The sequence below is a fragment of the Typopeltis vanoorti genome, chromosome 17, assembly GCF_054136105.1.
Source record: "Typopeltis vanoorti isolate ZY-2024b chromosome 17, IOZ_Tvanoo_1.0, whole genome shotgun sequence".
Classification (NCBI taxonomy): Eukaryota; Metazoa; Arthropoda; class Arachnida; order Uropygi; family Thelyphonidae; genus Typopeltis; species Typopeltis vanoorti.
This window is the reverse complement of record NC_143565.1, coordinates 35,487,660-35,505,291: the sequence shown is the minus strand read 5'-3', so window position 1 is coordinate 35,505,291 and position 17,632 is coordinate 35,487,660. Positions and strand designations below refer to the sequence as shown.

Below are 17,632 nucleotides of genomic sequence, written 5' to 3'. Positions count from 1 at the left end.
AGTCAACCAATAAAATCCAAGCAAAAGAACTTCGTATGAATCTGTTCGAAGAATAGTTCATAAGTTGGAAGTTTATTCTTTCGTATGTTACAGAGTAATTTGTTTAGTTTAGAGATCTCGCTTTTTCCAATGTTCAGTGTTGCTCTACACCCACGCTTTCTGAGAGATTTAGAAGGAAACGGCACGGTTTCTTTGTTTTCAATTATAAATACGTCTTCCTACACAAAGGAAACATTAATTATATACAATGGTGGTCTGAAAAGTTCTGGGCCTCGACCATAGATGGCGACAGTACCGGCAAGATTTTTTTTTTTTTTTTCTAAGCTAGTACATCTGTCATAAGCCGTGTGAAATTGCAAATCATTCTATCAAGTAGTTTGTTTTATACAGCTTTCTGAAGCAAAAGTGTTGTCTGCATCCCTTGAAATGGATAAAATTGAGTATCGTGCGGTTATAAAATTCTTTGTAAAAGAAGGTTTAACGCCAAAAGAAATTCATTCGAAGTTCATAAAAGTTTATGGACACTCTTCTCCTTCGTTTTCGACAATTAAAATATGAGCTGCCGAGTTTAAATGTGGCCGTACGAGCCTTGAAGATGATCCACATGAAGGACGTCAAAAAAAAGTGTAACAACACCAGAAATCATTGATCAAGTGCACGATATGGTATTGGACGACCGATGAGTCAAAGTGCGTGAAATTGCTGAGACTATAGGCATTTCAAAAGAACTTGCAGGATATATTTTGCATGAAGAATGGCAAATGAAAAATCTTTGCGCAAGATGGGTGCTGCGCTTGCTCACAGCAGATGAAAAACGCACTCCCATGAAAATCTCTGAACAGTGCTTGGAGCATTTTAACAACAATAAAACTGATTTTGTACGTCGATTTATTACTATGGATGAGACGTGGATTCACCATTGTACACCAGAATCCAAACAGCAGTCAAAACAGTGGACAGAAGCTGGTTGTTTAGCGCCAAAGAAGACAGAGTCGGTTCCATCAGCAGGAACGGTCATGGCATCGGTGTTTTGGGATGCTAAAGCCATTTTGTTTATTAGTTATCTGAAAAAGGGTAAAACAGTGACCGGGGAATATTATTCCGAACTTTTAACCAGACTAGACGAAAAGATTCTTGAGAAAAGACCCGATTTGCAGAAGAAAAAAATCATCTTTTTTTTTTTTTTTGACAAAACAGCAAGTGTTTTGGCAATGGGAAAATTAAGGGATCTATGAATTGTTGGAACATCCACCCTACTCCCCAGATTTGGCTCCCTCTGACTTCTATCTCTTCCCAAAACTCTTCCTCGCTGGGCCGCGTTTTTCTTCAAATCAAGAGGTGATTGCAGCGCTGTAGAGGGGCATTTTGCAGATCTTACTGAGAACCACTACAGGGACGGAATAATGGCACTGTAGCATCGCTGGAATAAATGTATTAGTCTTAAGGGAGATTATGTAGAAAAATAAAAATAATTTTGAAATTATAAATTCGTTTTTTTTTCATTGTTAGGCCGAGAACTTTTCAGACCACCCAAGTATAATATATAGAGATCTGAAAAAGGTCAAGTTATCCGGTCTGTTGAACTTTACATTGTATTACTGTCGCGTTTTTATTTGAAAACGCTTTGATTCGAATCTTTACATGCATTAAGATTTTCAGTTTCTGCGAAATTAACTCGCGATTTGCACCGAGACTTTCGAACAGTCATATACGGGGAAGTGAAAGTTACTCGCCACTGAATTACACACTAGATTCATGGTGGACAAAAATTAGATCCTACGAAATTTCAGTCGCGCAGGAAATGAATACTCTCAGTTCCAAAAGTTTCTTTGAGTTGACTTTGTTTCGAATAATGGAAAGATGTTCTACAATATCATTTTCAGCCCTTTTTGGGTTTCTTTAAAACGTTTAGCCATTTAAAAACAGAATTCACTTTACGTGGTATCCTCATTTGCCTTTTCATCATCTTGTAATATGTATCTTGTCGTCGATTTCGTAATTTTAGCGACAAATTTTACATTCGTATAAAGTTATTCCGCTTCTGGTGATAATGCGATTTGAAGGTTGGCTGACTATTCAGCTAACTGTAAAAAAAAAAAAAAAAAAAAAAAAAAAAGCTTCACTAATGGCGACAAGACAGTTACAAACAAAAAATGATAGAATTCAAGAGCGAAATCCTTATATAGTTCTTCACTAGTAAAGCTGACAGTAAACGGAATACCATGTCATAATTTACATCTCTTAATCCGTTCCATCAATTAGAATTTAACATGAAGGATCAGCGATAAAATATAAATCTAGTATTCAAATTTCGAAAGTTCAGATCAGTTGTACAGGGTGTTCGGGATAAATTTGACAGTTTCGTAAGGAAAAAGAAAATCTTCTTTGTATCTATTAAATTTAATGAATTGACAAAAAAACATTACAGGCAGAGGTAATTACAATACTATCAACAAGATTTACTCAAAATAACCACCATTAGCATCGATCACAGCTTCAATTCTGCTTCGGAACCTCGAACAAGCTGATGCTACAGTCTCCCTGGGAAGGGCCGCAAAAACTGTTTTAATTTTATCCATTAACTGGGCTTTTGTATTACTGGAAGTGCGATTGGTGTCTTTTTCAACTGCGCCCCATACAAAATAATCCATGGGGTTAAGGTCTGGGGAGTTTGGAGGCCAAACATTTGGACTGGTGAAGTCGTAGAAATTTTCAGACAACCATTTTTGACTTTTCCCAGAGGTGTGGCAAGGGGCCGAATCCTGCTGCCATACATACTGCCTACCATTGGCTACCCTTGTTATCCAGGGCTTGACTACAGTTAGCAACTCCACGAACAAAGCCCGAATTCCAATGCCAGGGTTCTTCAACACCTGTTCCTGCAGATTTGCGAGGAATTCTGCTGTACGAACGCAATCAGATCGTCTGCTAGGGATCTTTCTTCTTGCTACATCCTCGTAGTCACCATTGCAAGTCTCTAGTTCATGCCTGATTGTTTTTACTGTATTCAGGGAGCATTGGGCAGCAGTCGTAATATCCTTATTTTGATGGCGGGCACGAATCATCATGATACAAGTTATTCTCTTCCATGATTCAGGTGGGTTCCAGCTATCCATCCTTTCTGACATCTTGTATGTGAATGAAGAAGGGTCCAAACTTTTAAATGAAGAGAAGTGTGTGTTAATACATGTAACTTACGGAAAAATATAATTAATTATAAATATGTCAAATTTATCCCGAACACCCTGTATGTATTGTTTTGCATGGAGTTTCCAAGCACGAGTTATGAATGTAACGAAACATGAATTGGTTCTTTGAATGTCTTAAAGTTTTGCTGAATGCTGTTTGTAAAAAAACAAAACATAACAAAAAAAAGTCTGAAATATTTCTTCTCGCTTTTATATTCATTTAGAGTTCTGCGTTGTAGAAAAGTGCTAGGAGGAGCTATGAGACAAACAGGAATCCTAGCAGCAGCTGGAATAGTGGCTCTTAATACTATGGTGGAGAGATTGAAACTGGATCACAAGCATGCTGAGATCGTGGCTAAGGGTAAGTCGTATACCCCTAAATATTTGATGTTCTATGCAGTCTAAAATTCTCCTCTATTTCCTTCTGCTATATTTCAAAATAGCAGAAATAATAATGTATTATCAGAAAGTCTAATTGTTTTTTTTAATTTATTTTAGTACCTCTTTAGTAGACTCATCTTGACTTTAGTCTTACCTTGCCGGTCTGGTTGGCCGAGTGGTTAGCGTATCCGCTCTCCAGCCAAAACGCTGCGGGTTCGAATCCCGACGTAGGCATGGATGCTTGTGATTATCCGTGAAAATACCAGTGTTAGTGGTCGCCAGTAGATGGCGTTGGTGTAGATGATGAGGGGGGTTGCGGTTGGTGGAGTGGTGAAGACGAGGGTTGTGGAGTAGGTGCTCTCCCTCGATGAGTCTTTGGACTCCCCGGAGGTGTTATGTAATAATAATAATAATAAGAAAATTATTTCAATGTAAGGTATTGAACAAATTCTTTGAATTTAATTTGGACATTAAAATCGTATTTCGAAAATCCAGTAACTAATTTTGTAACATATCAGCACTGAAGAATAAATAGTGTAAAAATGAATGAATCAACCAAGTAAATGAAAAAGACATAGGGACAAAAGAGAAGAAACTTGAAGATCTCTACCAATTGCTTCTTATTATTGAGTTACAAAAGCCTTAAACGAAACAGAGAATAAATTAAGAAAGTAGGCTTAATAGATTTCTGTGGGCCCTTTGTCAGAATCTTTTATGTCTGACTCTTCGTGTAAATCCATATTTAGATTAACATAGAATAATTTAAAAGATTTTTAAATCTTAATATTTAGGTATATTAAGATATTTTCAGATTCATGTCATGTATCGGCATTTTAATAGTGGTTTTGTGTATGTATTTTCAGCTGTGAATTCCGTGGAGAGTAAAAATGTCTTTGTGGATATGAATCTAGTCCAGACCAACATGGTAATGATGAGCTTTAACACCAAGGTGGTGACATCTGATAAATTCTGCGAACGTCTGCGACAAGTATGTTTCAAAAACACGATTTCATTTTATATTCTGTAAATAAACACTAAAAAAAAGTTTATAGTTATATAAAGATTCTTTTATTTCGCTTTACAATTTTTATTTTTATCAAGGATCTTCAACTTGTCAACAAAGACTAATATTCATTTTTTTTTTTTCTATTTGTTTTAAAACTATTTTCAGACGCCACCAAAAGAGGTTAAGCAATTGGGAAAAGAAGTGATTGTTAAGATGGGATCTCGGTTTCCTGATAAACTGCGTTGTGTGCTTCATGTAGATGTTCCTGCTGAGGTTATTGATACTCTGGTAAAGAAACTGCAGTATGTCATTAAGGAAGTTGATGCTTCCGTTGCAACGTAAAGGTCTAAATGCTGTGGCTTAGTGATTCGATTTGTTAAAAAAGAGGAGTTTAAAATAACTAATTAGTCATTGGTGTTTTATCATTATATAATAATTTGAGTTTACGAGAATGACCTTGTGAGACATTCCATGATATCACGGATGCGCCATATTATTTTTAATTAATGTTCAGTTATTATTCAAAGTATTTAAAGTATAATTCGTTGCGATGAAAGGCATGTTTAGCTGTTTCGTACTATTTTCTTTTTATTTTTTAAATTATTTTATTTTTCAAGAAAAGATCGAAGAATGAAAACGGAATTAACTTTCCGCAGGATTCAAGTTATTTCTGGATTCTGGCTGGAGAGATTTTATTGACATTCTCAATTTTTGCTTGAATCAGACTATTTGTTCTTTCAAAATCCGGTAGAAATATCCCGAAATTGAAGCCAACAACTTTATTCTAGATAATGTAATTTAGCGAATTTTGATATTTTAAACGTATTCCGAAATGTGTCCAATCAAGTCAATTTCAATTTTAATGATTCACTTTTATTGACAAAATTTAGCAAAAAAAGGATTCGAAATTATATTAATAACTCTACGCTGGCTGGATAAAATAGGATGATATTTGGTTTTTAGGCTCTCTACCTAAAATTTGTCGACTCAATTTTAATTTTAATCGGATCATTAATCAAAATGTCCAGATTTATTTTGTTTAAGAATGTCACAGATCAGCTAATGCCTTAGCTGATCTGTGACCTTATTTCCCCTTAATATATTCCACAGTTGCTGACCGTTAGATTGTTTCACATCCTGTTTACGACGTCCTCATTGGACGGTTCCTTTTCTGTGCTCTAAGTTTTGCTGTACTGGGAATGATCATAATACTGTTCATGGATGCGTTATTCATGAACGAAATCTTTTCCAGTTATGACTGATGGATGTAACTATATATATTTCGATTACAACTTTAAATCTCTGAATTCAGTAGCGCTGCGTGCTCAATAGATCGTCCTTTCCATCCAATATTGGACTTCTGCCACGTTAAAATCATAGAAAGCGAGATCGCAATCACGGAACGCCTTTTGATGGTCGAGGTGTTTTGAAAACTCTTAGCACATAAACTGTTTAAATCTTATTGGAGTGTTGTGTAGGCTACATAGAAATAAATTACAATATCCGCATTAAGGAAAGCCTTAAGACAGTGTCAGTGTATCACTGGTACATTTGACCAAATACTAGTGAACATTGCGCCGAAATCTTTCACGTGATTCATCTGTTTTACTTACTATCAATTCCACAATCATGGTAGATGCACGAATGCGTAATGGCGATTGACTTTTGAAGCATCGCGATCCACCGGTAGATCGCGACCGACCACTTTGATACATCTTTTGATTATCTCATGTCACTCTTGTATTCCATTCATGAAATGATTTGTTACAACGCAGTAACCATGACAACGCGTAGTTTGCAGACGTGGTTTTCTAGTTTCCAATACATTCCCTCCTAATTCGTTTTTCCCCCCAATTTATGAAAGGAAATAATCCTTTAAGTTATTTTTACTTATCGAATAGCATCCGTCGTTTTGTTTTCCTTTTCCATTTTTTTCTTTCTTTCTTTTTTTTTTCCTTTTTTTTTTTTTATACTGATTACAACGATGACTTAGGAAACTAATTTCCCTTTAAATGAGCATCTTCTCAAAACCATTAGCCTGCTTTGCGCGAGGGAAAACGTTGTCATAATCGTAAGACCAGCTACCACACCTTCGGTTCTAATCCATTTAGGATGAGATACCCTCACGACATTTGTCCATGTGAAAAACTTTCGAATCTCAGCCAGGACGAGAAAAATCTTTATGAAGACTTTTCAAGTTAACGTGAGTTGGTCAGTATTGCAGAGAGAGAGTGCGGACGTTGTCTTCCACCAAACAGTCAAACTGGTCAGAAGAACACACGTCACTGATGGCCTCATTGCCCAATGTAACAATGACCTCAAAGCCTCAGTTACATAGATGGCAATTCTAATCACCATCAGAACAAATGTGAAGGATGTAATCTCCTCAAGAACACGGGGGGGGGGAAACGATTCTTAAAATGCTTTCTACTAGAGAAAACACCTACACGTGGGTCGGCGTCACATTCCTATCTGATTTTTTTTTTTATTTCATGACATTCCGTCGATGTTTTCTCAAGTTTTAAACAAAATTTGAGATTTTGGACATCAGCTATTACGATATAAAAAAAAGGGGGGGGGGAGAAAAAGAACAGTATAATAAAGCACAAAATGGCGTCAGGTTTCCGGTAACCAGAAAAAAGAGAGACAAATTATTATAACACTGGAAGAAAACATGAATTTAATTGGCCTTCATATTAATAGAAAAGCTTCTCGTTTCTAAAAATCTGCATACTAATCTCGTCCGTGATAAGAATTTCTATGGATTTTTAGGAAGACGTGAAAGAGTGGAATAGTAGCAAACAACCGGTTGAATTATAATTTGAAAACTAAATAGGATATCGTATTTTTATAGAAAATATTAAAATCTGTGGGGGGGGGGGAAGCTTCTTTCTGATTAAACTGAATGAAAAATTGAGAAATAAAGTCACTTCATAGAAGATCGTAGTCGACTACCAAGAGTGGATTAAAAAAAAAAAAATCCTCCGTACACTGATAGGTCAATATTTTTTACTTATTTTATTTTATAAATTCGGGCATGTTCTTGCATACTCTAGGAATTATTTCTTTATTTCTTTTCAACTGCTAAACCCATCGTACTGTTTATCTGAAATACACCTGATAGCGAGTTAACTGCCATGAACCAGATTACAGCCTCGATACGCTGAGTTTACTCTATTTGGTCTCAGAGACTTCGAATCTTCTCATTGGCAGAGATATGAAAAATTCATGCAGTTCTACCAGATTCTCTGGTAGTAGTTCCCTCTTAAGAGCATTTTGTCCCATCACATACTATTGATGCTCAATGGAATTGATATCTGGTAATTAATCGAAACCAATCCACTACTTTTACAGTATGTTCCTGTAGCTATTCCTGGACTGCACGAGCCCTGTGACATGGCGTGTCAGAAGTGTTCATCACATGCATAGGTCAATAATCAATGTCAACAGATATTACTTATTCGCAACGATGTTTAGAGAGAAACTATTCAGCCCTTTTTCTCGCATCTGGGACACATTTTCCTAGAAATGTCTAGAACATTCTGCCTTACATTGTTTTCGCCAAGCATGATGAATCCATGACCTCGTATTGTTGTTATCGCTGTACCTTTGAAATACTGTACCAAGAAGCAGGATTTGCTGCTTCACAGCTTTTCTCCAGTTTTGGTCACATTATTATTTTAAGTCCTTCATTCATCGGAGTCATGAGTGTTTTTGTAGAATGTGTAGCACCTCCAGTGGTCTCAACACACACACACACACACACACACACACACACACACACACACACACACACACACACACACACACACACACACACACACACACACACACACACACACACACACACACACACACACACACACACACACACACACACACACACACACACACAACAATTTCGAATTATTTAGATAATTCGAAAACCCTCTAAACTGATCAGTAATTTTTTCAAGCCACTTCAAACCTCCAGTAAGCAGGACAGTAGTCTCACACCGGAAAAGGAAAATCATCTACCACCTCATTCAACTTTATTATTATAAGGTATAATTTAATCAGTATATATAAGAATGAAAATAACACATTAATTGGATAAATGAAATAAAAACGATTTATCGCGAAAGATCTTGACAATTCGCTCTTGCATGATTTCTTTTTCTGAGGAGATGTTTGGAGTAAAGTAGTGCGTGGAGTGCAGCGTCATAGGAGAAACTTTCACATCCTGTATTCGTATTAAACAATCATTTGAAAGCATTCCTTAATATTATATTTCTTCTTTGTTATTTCTATGCATGCATTATCCATTGAGCTGTCTGTTTAGTTTACAATTATGAACGTGGAATACTTTTCTCAATGAAATATATGTAAACTCGTATAGCAATACTTTCTTATTTTATTTCTAAGAGGTAGTTTGTGTCACCCGATACGACTTTTATTCTGAGAAAAAAGTATTCTTTGTCAACAACTAGGCTCATCGTTGCATCAGGAAGTGTTTGAAGGTCATTTCTCTTGTATACTCACTGCCAACAGTAGTTTATGCGGCCATAACTAGTTTGTATTGCAGAGAACATTCTCATGGGTTCTAATTAAATTATTTCATTTATTTATTATTGTTAAGTTATCGATATTTATAATTACGAAACCAAAGAATTACATGATTATATCCTCTGCTGTAGAGAATACTGTGTTGAACATTAGAAATGCCATTGCTGAAAAATGCAGACGATAATTGCTTTATGTTTATAAAATCTTCGTGATATTTGATATTGTATCTTGTTAAATACCTGAGCTTAATGGTTTGTGGTTAATGGAAAAAAATTCACTCGATGTATTATAATTAATATTCTATAAAGACTGTGTTTCAAGTGTCTCATTTTCTGCACACATTAGGCTATTCTTGTTATATTTACTGGAAGGTTTTCTGATCGCCATATCTACACGTGTTTAAAATATACCGGCAAAGTATGACAGGCTTAAATTTCTCTTGACTGTAGACCAACATGATCAATTTTTTTAAAAAAAATATTGAGATTCAAACGTAATTTTGGAGAAGTTATTATTATTGTTTATTTATTTATTATTATTATTATTTCATACACTTGAGTTCAAACGTCCTTGAATTTTCTGTGGGTTGGAAAATTTAAAATCAATTTAGTTTCTGAAAAAAAGTTTATTATTATTATTTATTCAATAAATAAATAATAATAATAAAGAAAATATTAAAAATATTCAATAAACACTGAGTGCTTAAATGGTAGCCTGAAATAGCAAATTATAAATTCGCAAATTGTTAAGTGTACTTCACAAATGACAGTGTAATTTATAAATTGTGAATTAGACTTTGGCTTGGTTCATTGAAAATTTTCAGTTAGAAATGAAATTTTTCAAAGAATAATTTTGAATTCTTAGGTAAAGGATAAAAATATAATTTCATGTAAAGTATAATTTACTTTCAAACCAAGAAGAAAAAAAAATTGCTTTACGGTTCTATGAGACATCTATATGGTGGCAGTACATAGACAACTTATTTATTATTTGGTCCCATAATTTAAGAGAGCTGAATTGATTGGTGGCGCTCCAGAATCATCGACATATCGAAATAAAATTAACTACATAGCTGGAACAGGAAAGCAAATATTACTATTAAGGCATACAATGATTACCAATACTATATATATATATATATATATATATATCACTTCTTTTTTTTTTTTTTTGGAACTCCGCATTTATTTTCTGCCATGCTGGTTGGAATTAGTGTTATTTATGAGAAACTTTAAGAGTAATGGAGGAGGTTAATTACAATTCAAGGTAAGAAAGATATCAATCTTTTAACTGCTTCAAAATGTAGTCATAATTATGGTCAAACGAAAATGTAAACATTTATCACTGGTGTACTGTTTCGTGTTTATATTGGCATATAAACACGTAAACGGTCGTTATAATTTATGATTACAACAAAAATTTTGACTATTGACTAGCGTCATAAGTGCAATTATAATAACCTCTAAAGATCTCTTAACATAGCCCTATATTCATAATGAAGAAATATGATATTGTTTTATCAATGTAATTTTAATACCATTGTCAGGATGGCCGAGTGGTCTAAGGCATCTAAGTCATCGACATCTTAGAAAATTTGTTCCCTCCAAACATCACCAAGTTGTTCAAGCATTGCTTAACTTCGAATTATTTTAGATGACAAAAAACCTACTACAAACAACTTACTGGACTAGCCATGGGTAGCCCTTTCTCTCCTTCTTGTGCCGACCTATTCTTAGAAAATTTGGAAACTCAAATTTTATTCCAAATTACCCCTAAACCAACCACATGGTTTATGTATGTTGACGACATCTTCATCATTTGGAATCACAAAAAAGAACTAATAGATTATGTAAACAAAATTAATTGCTTCCACAACACTATCAAGTTCACATTGGAACTAGAAAAAGATAACAAACTTCCATTCCTAGACGTCCTTATTAAGAAACAAACTGACAATAGCATCATCCTGTCGGCATATAGAAAACCTACTAACACTGGACGCTACCCCCATTCCTAGACGTCCTTATTAAGAAACAAACTGACAATAGTATCATCCTGTCGGTATATAGAAAACCTACTAACACTGGACGCTACCTTCATTTCGACTCGTCTCACCACATATCCCAGAAACTCAGCATTATCCATATGATCAAAAAAAGAACTATACAGTGTACCACAGACCTGGCAACTTACAAGAAGAATTAATGAAAATATCCAGAGATCTATCCCTAAATGGATACCCTACTAGAATCATCAACAAGATTCTCTTTAATGACATACCACAAAGACAACGAGATGAAACCCAATACATCAGCTCTATAACAATTCTATTTGTTAGTACCATATCCAAAAAATTAGCTCTTCTTCTAAAACCGTACAATATCAGAGTAACCTTCAAACCTATTGAGACCATTCAAAAGTTTATAAGATCAGCGAAAGATAGCCATCCTTTCTACAAATACTCCGGAGTTTATAGCATACCCTGTTCATGCGGTATCAATTACATCGGACAGACATCTCGAAGTTTTGAAACAAGAAAGAAAGAACACATAGGCTATGTAAGGAATAACAGACATGATATATCAGGCCTTTCTTTCCACTTTGCCTCTACCAACCATAATATTGAATGGGATATGAGTCATATGCCCTACATAATAGTTTTCTTCTATGTAGAACGTAGTTCTACATAGAAGAGTGTATATATAGAACTATGGAACTATAGAGAACTATGTAGAACTACATAGTAGTTCTCTTCTATGTAGAAATTCCAGAACATTCAAAGAAGCTGCTACAGTCGCCCGTTCAACAGGTAAGTTAAATAAGAATCAAGGCCTAATCCTACCAGATATATGGAAAACTCTAATCAGATCATTTAACCAAAAAGAAATGAACTTTCATGAAAATATTACAATAAATATCTCAATAAATTAAACGTTGTACTTGCGACACGCGTATTGTATCACGCACAGTGATAACTTTATATAAATTTTGGAATTGTCGGTTAGTTTCCGAGTTTTTGTTGCTTTCTATTGCTTACCAGTGTACCCGGATATTAAACTATTATTTACTTGATTAACATACAGAATTAAGTCTTTAATTTATTAATACTTTGAAGTAATTTTTAATATTATTATTAGTTTGTATTATGTAGATGTTCGTAGTTTTTTAAATAAATATTACTTTTGTGTTATCATTTAGACTAATTGATCCTAAACCATGGAGACTATATAGCAATGCGTTGTCCTTAACCTGAACGACAGGTAGGGGACCCGCTTCAAGATCTGGAGGCCATGATAAAAGTGTTCGTTCATCTGGAATATTGTTTTGAGGGGGGGGGGGGGGAAGAAGAGAAAAATCTGGAATTTTGACTCCGAAAAACAATCTTCTGTTTTGAGGAAAAAGATTTTATCTCCGCCAAAATAATAATAATAAAAAGACTGAAGACTCTTTCTCGTGTCCTTCCTCAAGGACACAAGGAAAATCCTTCAGAAGAAACGATAAAGTTGACTGGTGCATGATTCTCTTCCTTTGTAAGAAGATAACTGTAAATGGAGATTATCTTACTTCTTTTCTGCCCCTATAAGATTTTTTTTCATTTTAAGAACTCGAAAAAAATAAAAAAATAGAATGACACTGAGGACAGAATTATGAACAGCTTTATTGTCACATAAATGATAGAGGTTTATCAACATGGATATATCATAATAAGGTACGTGTTTCAAAAATCTGAATAGCTAATAACTTAGTGTAGCCATCAAGTCACTTTCCAACAAAGCAACATGTCAATGCCTGTCATATCAAAAGCATTTTTTATTTCTTCGATGCCCAATTCCCGTGTTCCGATTTCATTTTTTTAAAAATTTGTCACACATAAGGACATAAGGATGATCTAAAATGCCGTTAGGCAATACTATAAACTATTATTATGAACATCATCATCTACACTCCCTCAACTACATCACTTGTATTTATTATATACGCACATCTTTTCTTGATTTTCTCTTACCGTTCTTTTTATAGAAATGTGTCTCGATTACGTTGCATACTTCAATTGGTAAATAAACCGTTTTTCGCCCTTTTCCAACTTCTAAGCAAGGAAAATCTGAAAACTCAAGCTGCAATTGATAAGTTTCTAAAAAGTAATCTGAAATGGTCTTTTCAATTTCTTTTTCATTTCCTTTCATTTTAAATCTTAGTTTGTTAGCTGACTCTTGTGCTATGCTCACAATACGATATTTCTTAGGATATTTCATGTGTGTCACCGAAATTCGAACACCTTCCAGTTCTCTGATGAGCAGTGTCCTGTCAGAATCTGACAACTGCTTCATTTGACGTAGATAAATTCTATCGATTTTCAGAATTTCACATATTACATCCAATAGAGAGGTTTCTCGGGAAGTTTCAGAAGCTGTATCGATAGATTTCATTGGTTTCCATTGTAAAACTTCCATACTTTGTTCGTATCCAAACCATATTCCCGGATCATTTTCTAAAGTGCGTACATCTTGTTTTTCAGGACGACTAATAAACAATCTATTTATAGGGACGTGTCGTAAAGGGGGCCCATGTCTTAATATAATCGCAAGTGCCATCGCGGGTTCTCGTAAAGCAGATGAGTCAAGACCACGAAATAGTGCATGCAATGGTTCGAGACTAACTGCGCAACTTTCTCGTTTGCATATCGGAGGAGGTTGAATTGTAACAACATATATATCTCCTTTTTCCTTATAAGATTCCTTAATTTCTAAAGCAAATTTGAATACCGCATCAAAAGAAAGTGGAGTACGAGTTATGAGATGTTTATGCCCGTCATAAGATGGATAATGGTGTTGAAAATTAAGTTCTCTTACCATTCTATTCATGATTTCTCGTTTTATTGTGCTGTTCCGACAGCTATATTTTTGGAGTGGAAATGCTTGTTGAAATTCTTGAGACTCTTTAGAGATATAAACATTATAGTGATACACTTCGCCGTGGGGTACTTCTATTTCAAAATAATTTGCAATATTAATTCTTCTCACGGCTTCAAATTCTGGGTTTAGCTGAGAATTTCCGGGAAATTCACAATGTTGGGCTGGCGAAGAACGTTTTTGGACTGCAGAGGAATGTTGGGAAGAGACTTGTGTCGATGGCTTCAAAACTTCTTTATCTGCTGATTTCCATGGAAATGACTGTTCTTTTATCTTAAGTAATTGTTTTTGGTTGTCAACTATTCGATCTTTCTTTAGAACTTCTGGGGATTCCAAGAGCTCATAATAACTCATCCCACTTTTTCCTGATAAACCCTTGCAAACTAAAATAAATTTAAAAATTAAATACAAATTAAATTAATAATAATAATAATAATAATAATAATAATATATTAAAGATTAAACTTTTTCGAATTTAGCAATTGCACTTACACAATGAATTACCATAATATTACATGTCACATGCAATCTAATAATAATAATAATAATAATAAATAATGATAATAATAATATAAACCTGTTCATTACACTACCTATGAAGAGTACTTCACAAGCGGATATAACAATTGTGGGTAAAAGTCCAGAAACAGTCGTGGCCATACGAAGAAAATAATAACGGAAGTGAACCTTATATCTTATCTCTTTAAAAAACCGCGACTCTCCGAGTTTGTTTTGATTTTTTAGTTTGTTAAAGCAAACAAATTGTCATCTTATGAACAATGATATCACTACTAATCGTATTTAACACTTGAGTTTAGACAGCCATACAAGAAAAAAAAAACACCCTAAATTGCTGAAAACATTAATCAACAATTAATTAAAAAGTACCACGTATCTCGCACACTACGCCGTTTTCGTTAAAGGTTTCGAATTCTTTCTCACTCTTTGAACATTCTAAACAGACATAAACACTTATTGGAGAAATATTGTTATAATATGCGAGAACATGGCCAGTTTGCAAATATCAAAAACATATCGTATTATGGGATGAAAATACCGACAATTACATTTCTCGAAAAACTGGTACCGTATCTGGCATAAGAAAAGTACACACCAAATAGAGCAGTAGGTTTGAAGTTCAAACCTACTGCTAATATTTACTGGAGTAGTTTTCATATATAACATTAGGCAAACATCGAACTACTAATCGCACTGGACAACATGCAGCTATTAACTTCATTTTCTGGAGTGAGTTGAGAAAATACAGTACTGCTCTAAATTATCCAACCAAGCACATTTTAGACAAAAAATCTCTGTATCTGAATGTGCGGAAAAGCGAGGGTTCTTACAAAAGGGGCAAGATAGACGAACGCATTTCTGATATATTTACGACCCGATGTTATATTTCATTCCATATATAAATGCTATGATGTTGAAAAACTTCAATTGTATTATTAAACATGCATTACATCAAATCTTAAAGGAGTTTATTGCTTCAGAAACTGAATATTTGTGTATGCTAATAAAAGAATAATTAGGAATACTCACTCCTCCTCCTATTTTGTTTGACAGTTTTCTTTCCCGGCATCGTTATTGTTAGACTACAATTTTTCTACCAAACTTGTACATTCTTTTGCACAAAAACATGCACGTAACTCTTAATACTGGCAATAAAACAAAAACTAAACTAACAACAGTTGGTAGCGCTACTAATCTGTAAATTACTAAATTCACTCTGAAGTGTGGATAGATCACGACAGCGCCATCTCACAATTTTAAGAATATATTTATTGGGATAATTCATTTTTCTTTACTGTGGGTTGCGAAAGAAACTAACTTCGATTTGTTAAAATGGGAGAGAAAGTAATCTTATTCTAACTGTTGTTACAATATATATATATATTTATATATATATATATATATATATTTGTAGAAAGTATTTTTAACTTGGGTATAGTTATGTTAAAGATACCAAGCAATTTTAAACCTGGTTTTACTCCATTTTTCCCAAGTAAGCAAACAGACAAAATGTCAAGTTTGCGCCTGCAATTTATGCAAGACTAGCTGATCCCACAAGTAGTGCAAGACCAAGGCAACTCGTGGTAGACGTGGAGCAAGCTCTGATCACTAATCTTAATATTTACCCTTAATGCCAAAACACATCTCCAAGAAGGGGATGTATGATGTTTTGTATTAAAGGCAAGGGGCCACTACCCAGACCGGTTTCGACCTTTATTGAGGTCTCATCAGTGGGGAGCCAGGCTAGAAATACCAAGATTTAGTAATGCAGAGCTTGTAAGTATTTTACCAAAACGAGTTACCATAAGGTGTTATAACCTTATTAAATAAAAATCTCAGGAGGAGATATAGATGTAGAAAGTATTTTTAACTTAGGTATTAAAAAAATGGAGTAAAACCAGTTTTAAAATTGCTTGGTATCTTTAACATAACTATACCCAAGTTAAAAATACTTTCTACATCTATATCTCCTCCTGAGATTTTTATTTAATAAGGTTATAACACCTTATGGTAACTCGTTTTGGTAAAATACTTACAAGCTCTGCATTACTAAATCTTGGTATTTCTAGCCTGGCTCCCCACTGATGAGACCTCAATAAAGGTCGAAACCGGTCTGGGTAGTGGCCCCTTGCCTTTAATACAAAACATCATACATCCCCTTCTTGGAGATGTGTTTTGGCATTAAGGGTAAATATTAAGATTAGTGATCAGAGCTTGCTCCACGTCTACTACGAGTTGCCTTGGTCTTGCACTACTTGTGGGATCAGCTAGTCTTGCATAAATTGCAGGCGCAAACTTGACATTTTGTCTGTTTGCTTACTTGGGAAAAATGGAGTAAAACCAGGTTTAAAATTGCTTGGTATCTTTAACATATATTAACATATATTATACAGGCACCTCCATGGAGTCTGTAGACCTCCATGGAGTCTGTAGATTCATTGCAGGATGTACATTAAAAAAAAACATTAATCAACAATTATCAATACCAATATCAATTATCATAATCATAATACCTGCCCAATATCTGTAATATTTTGTCTTGAAATCATTCATCGACAAAACGTACACAGCTGATTGGCAATCTATTCCACTCATTCATCAATCTCTAAGCAAAAAAAGTCTAGTCCTCACTCCTTACTAAGCACACTCTTACTCAATTTCCATGGACCACCTCTAGTTTTCCTCTCAAGTTATTCATTTACTGAAATATTTCGTCCGCATCAATCCTATACACCCCTAAGCAACTTAAATGTGTCTATCATATCCCCTTATCCGCTGATCGACCAGCTACCGTTACCCACAAATCTTCAATCTCTCCTCATAGGAGTATCACACAGTTTTGACCATCTCAGTTGCTCGCCTCTGAATCTGCTCCACCTCATTCACAACTCCAAGAAACCCAGGCGACCCCAGCTCGGTGCACCGTAATCCAGATGAGGAGATATCAAAGCCATATAAAGTATTATATATATATATATATATATATGTAGAAAGTTTTTTACCTTGGGTATAATATATGTTAAAGATGCCAAGCTATTTTAAACCTGGTTTTACTCCATTTCCCAAGTAAGCAAACAGACAAA

General features: G+C 34.6%; 2 protein-coding genes across 2 annotated transcripts in view; one reads left to right on the top strand and one right to left on the bottom strand.

Annotated features, from left to right (window-relative positions):
- Positions 1 to 8,448, top strand: part of LOC150097289 (uncharacterized) — a 45,815-nt gene extending 37,367 nt beyond the window's left edge. Inside the window, exons 7-9 of the mRNA XM_090406762.1 lie at positions 3,413 to 3,549; positions 4,433 to 4,557; positions 4,741 to 8,448. Coding sequence (XP_090262888.1) covers positions 3,413 to 3,549; positions 4,433 to 4,557; positions 4,741 to 4,917 — 439 coding nt within the window. The 3' untranslated portion in view covers positions 4,918 to 8,448. The remainder of the gene's footprint in view (positions 1 to 3,412; positions 3,550 to 4,432; positions 4,558 to 4,740) is intronic.
- Positions 8,449 to 12,758: 4,310 nt separating this feature from the next.
- Positions 12,759 to 15,717, bottom strand: LOC150097288 (protein argonaute-4-like). Its single transcript, XM_090407361.1, has 2 exons — positions 15,579 to 15,717; positions 12,759 to 14,413 (listed from the first exon to the last, which is right to left on the bottom strand). The coding sequence occupies exons 1-2, from the start codon at positions 15,616 to 15,618 to the stop codon at positions 13,092 to 13,094; spliced, it is 1,362 nt and encodes a 453-aa protein (XP_090263487.1). The 5' UTR covers positions 15,619 to 15,717; the 3' UTR covers positions 12,759 to 13,091.
- Positions 15,718 to 17,632: the final 1,915 nt, after the last annotated feature.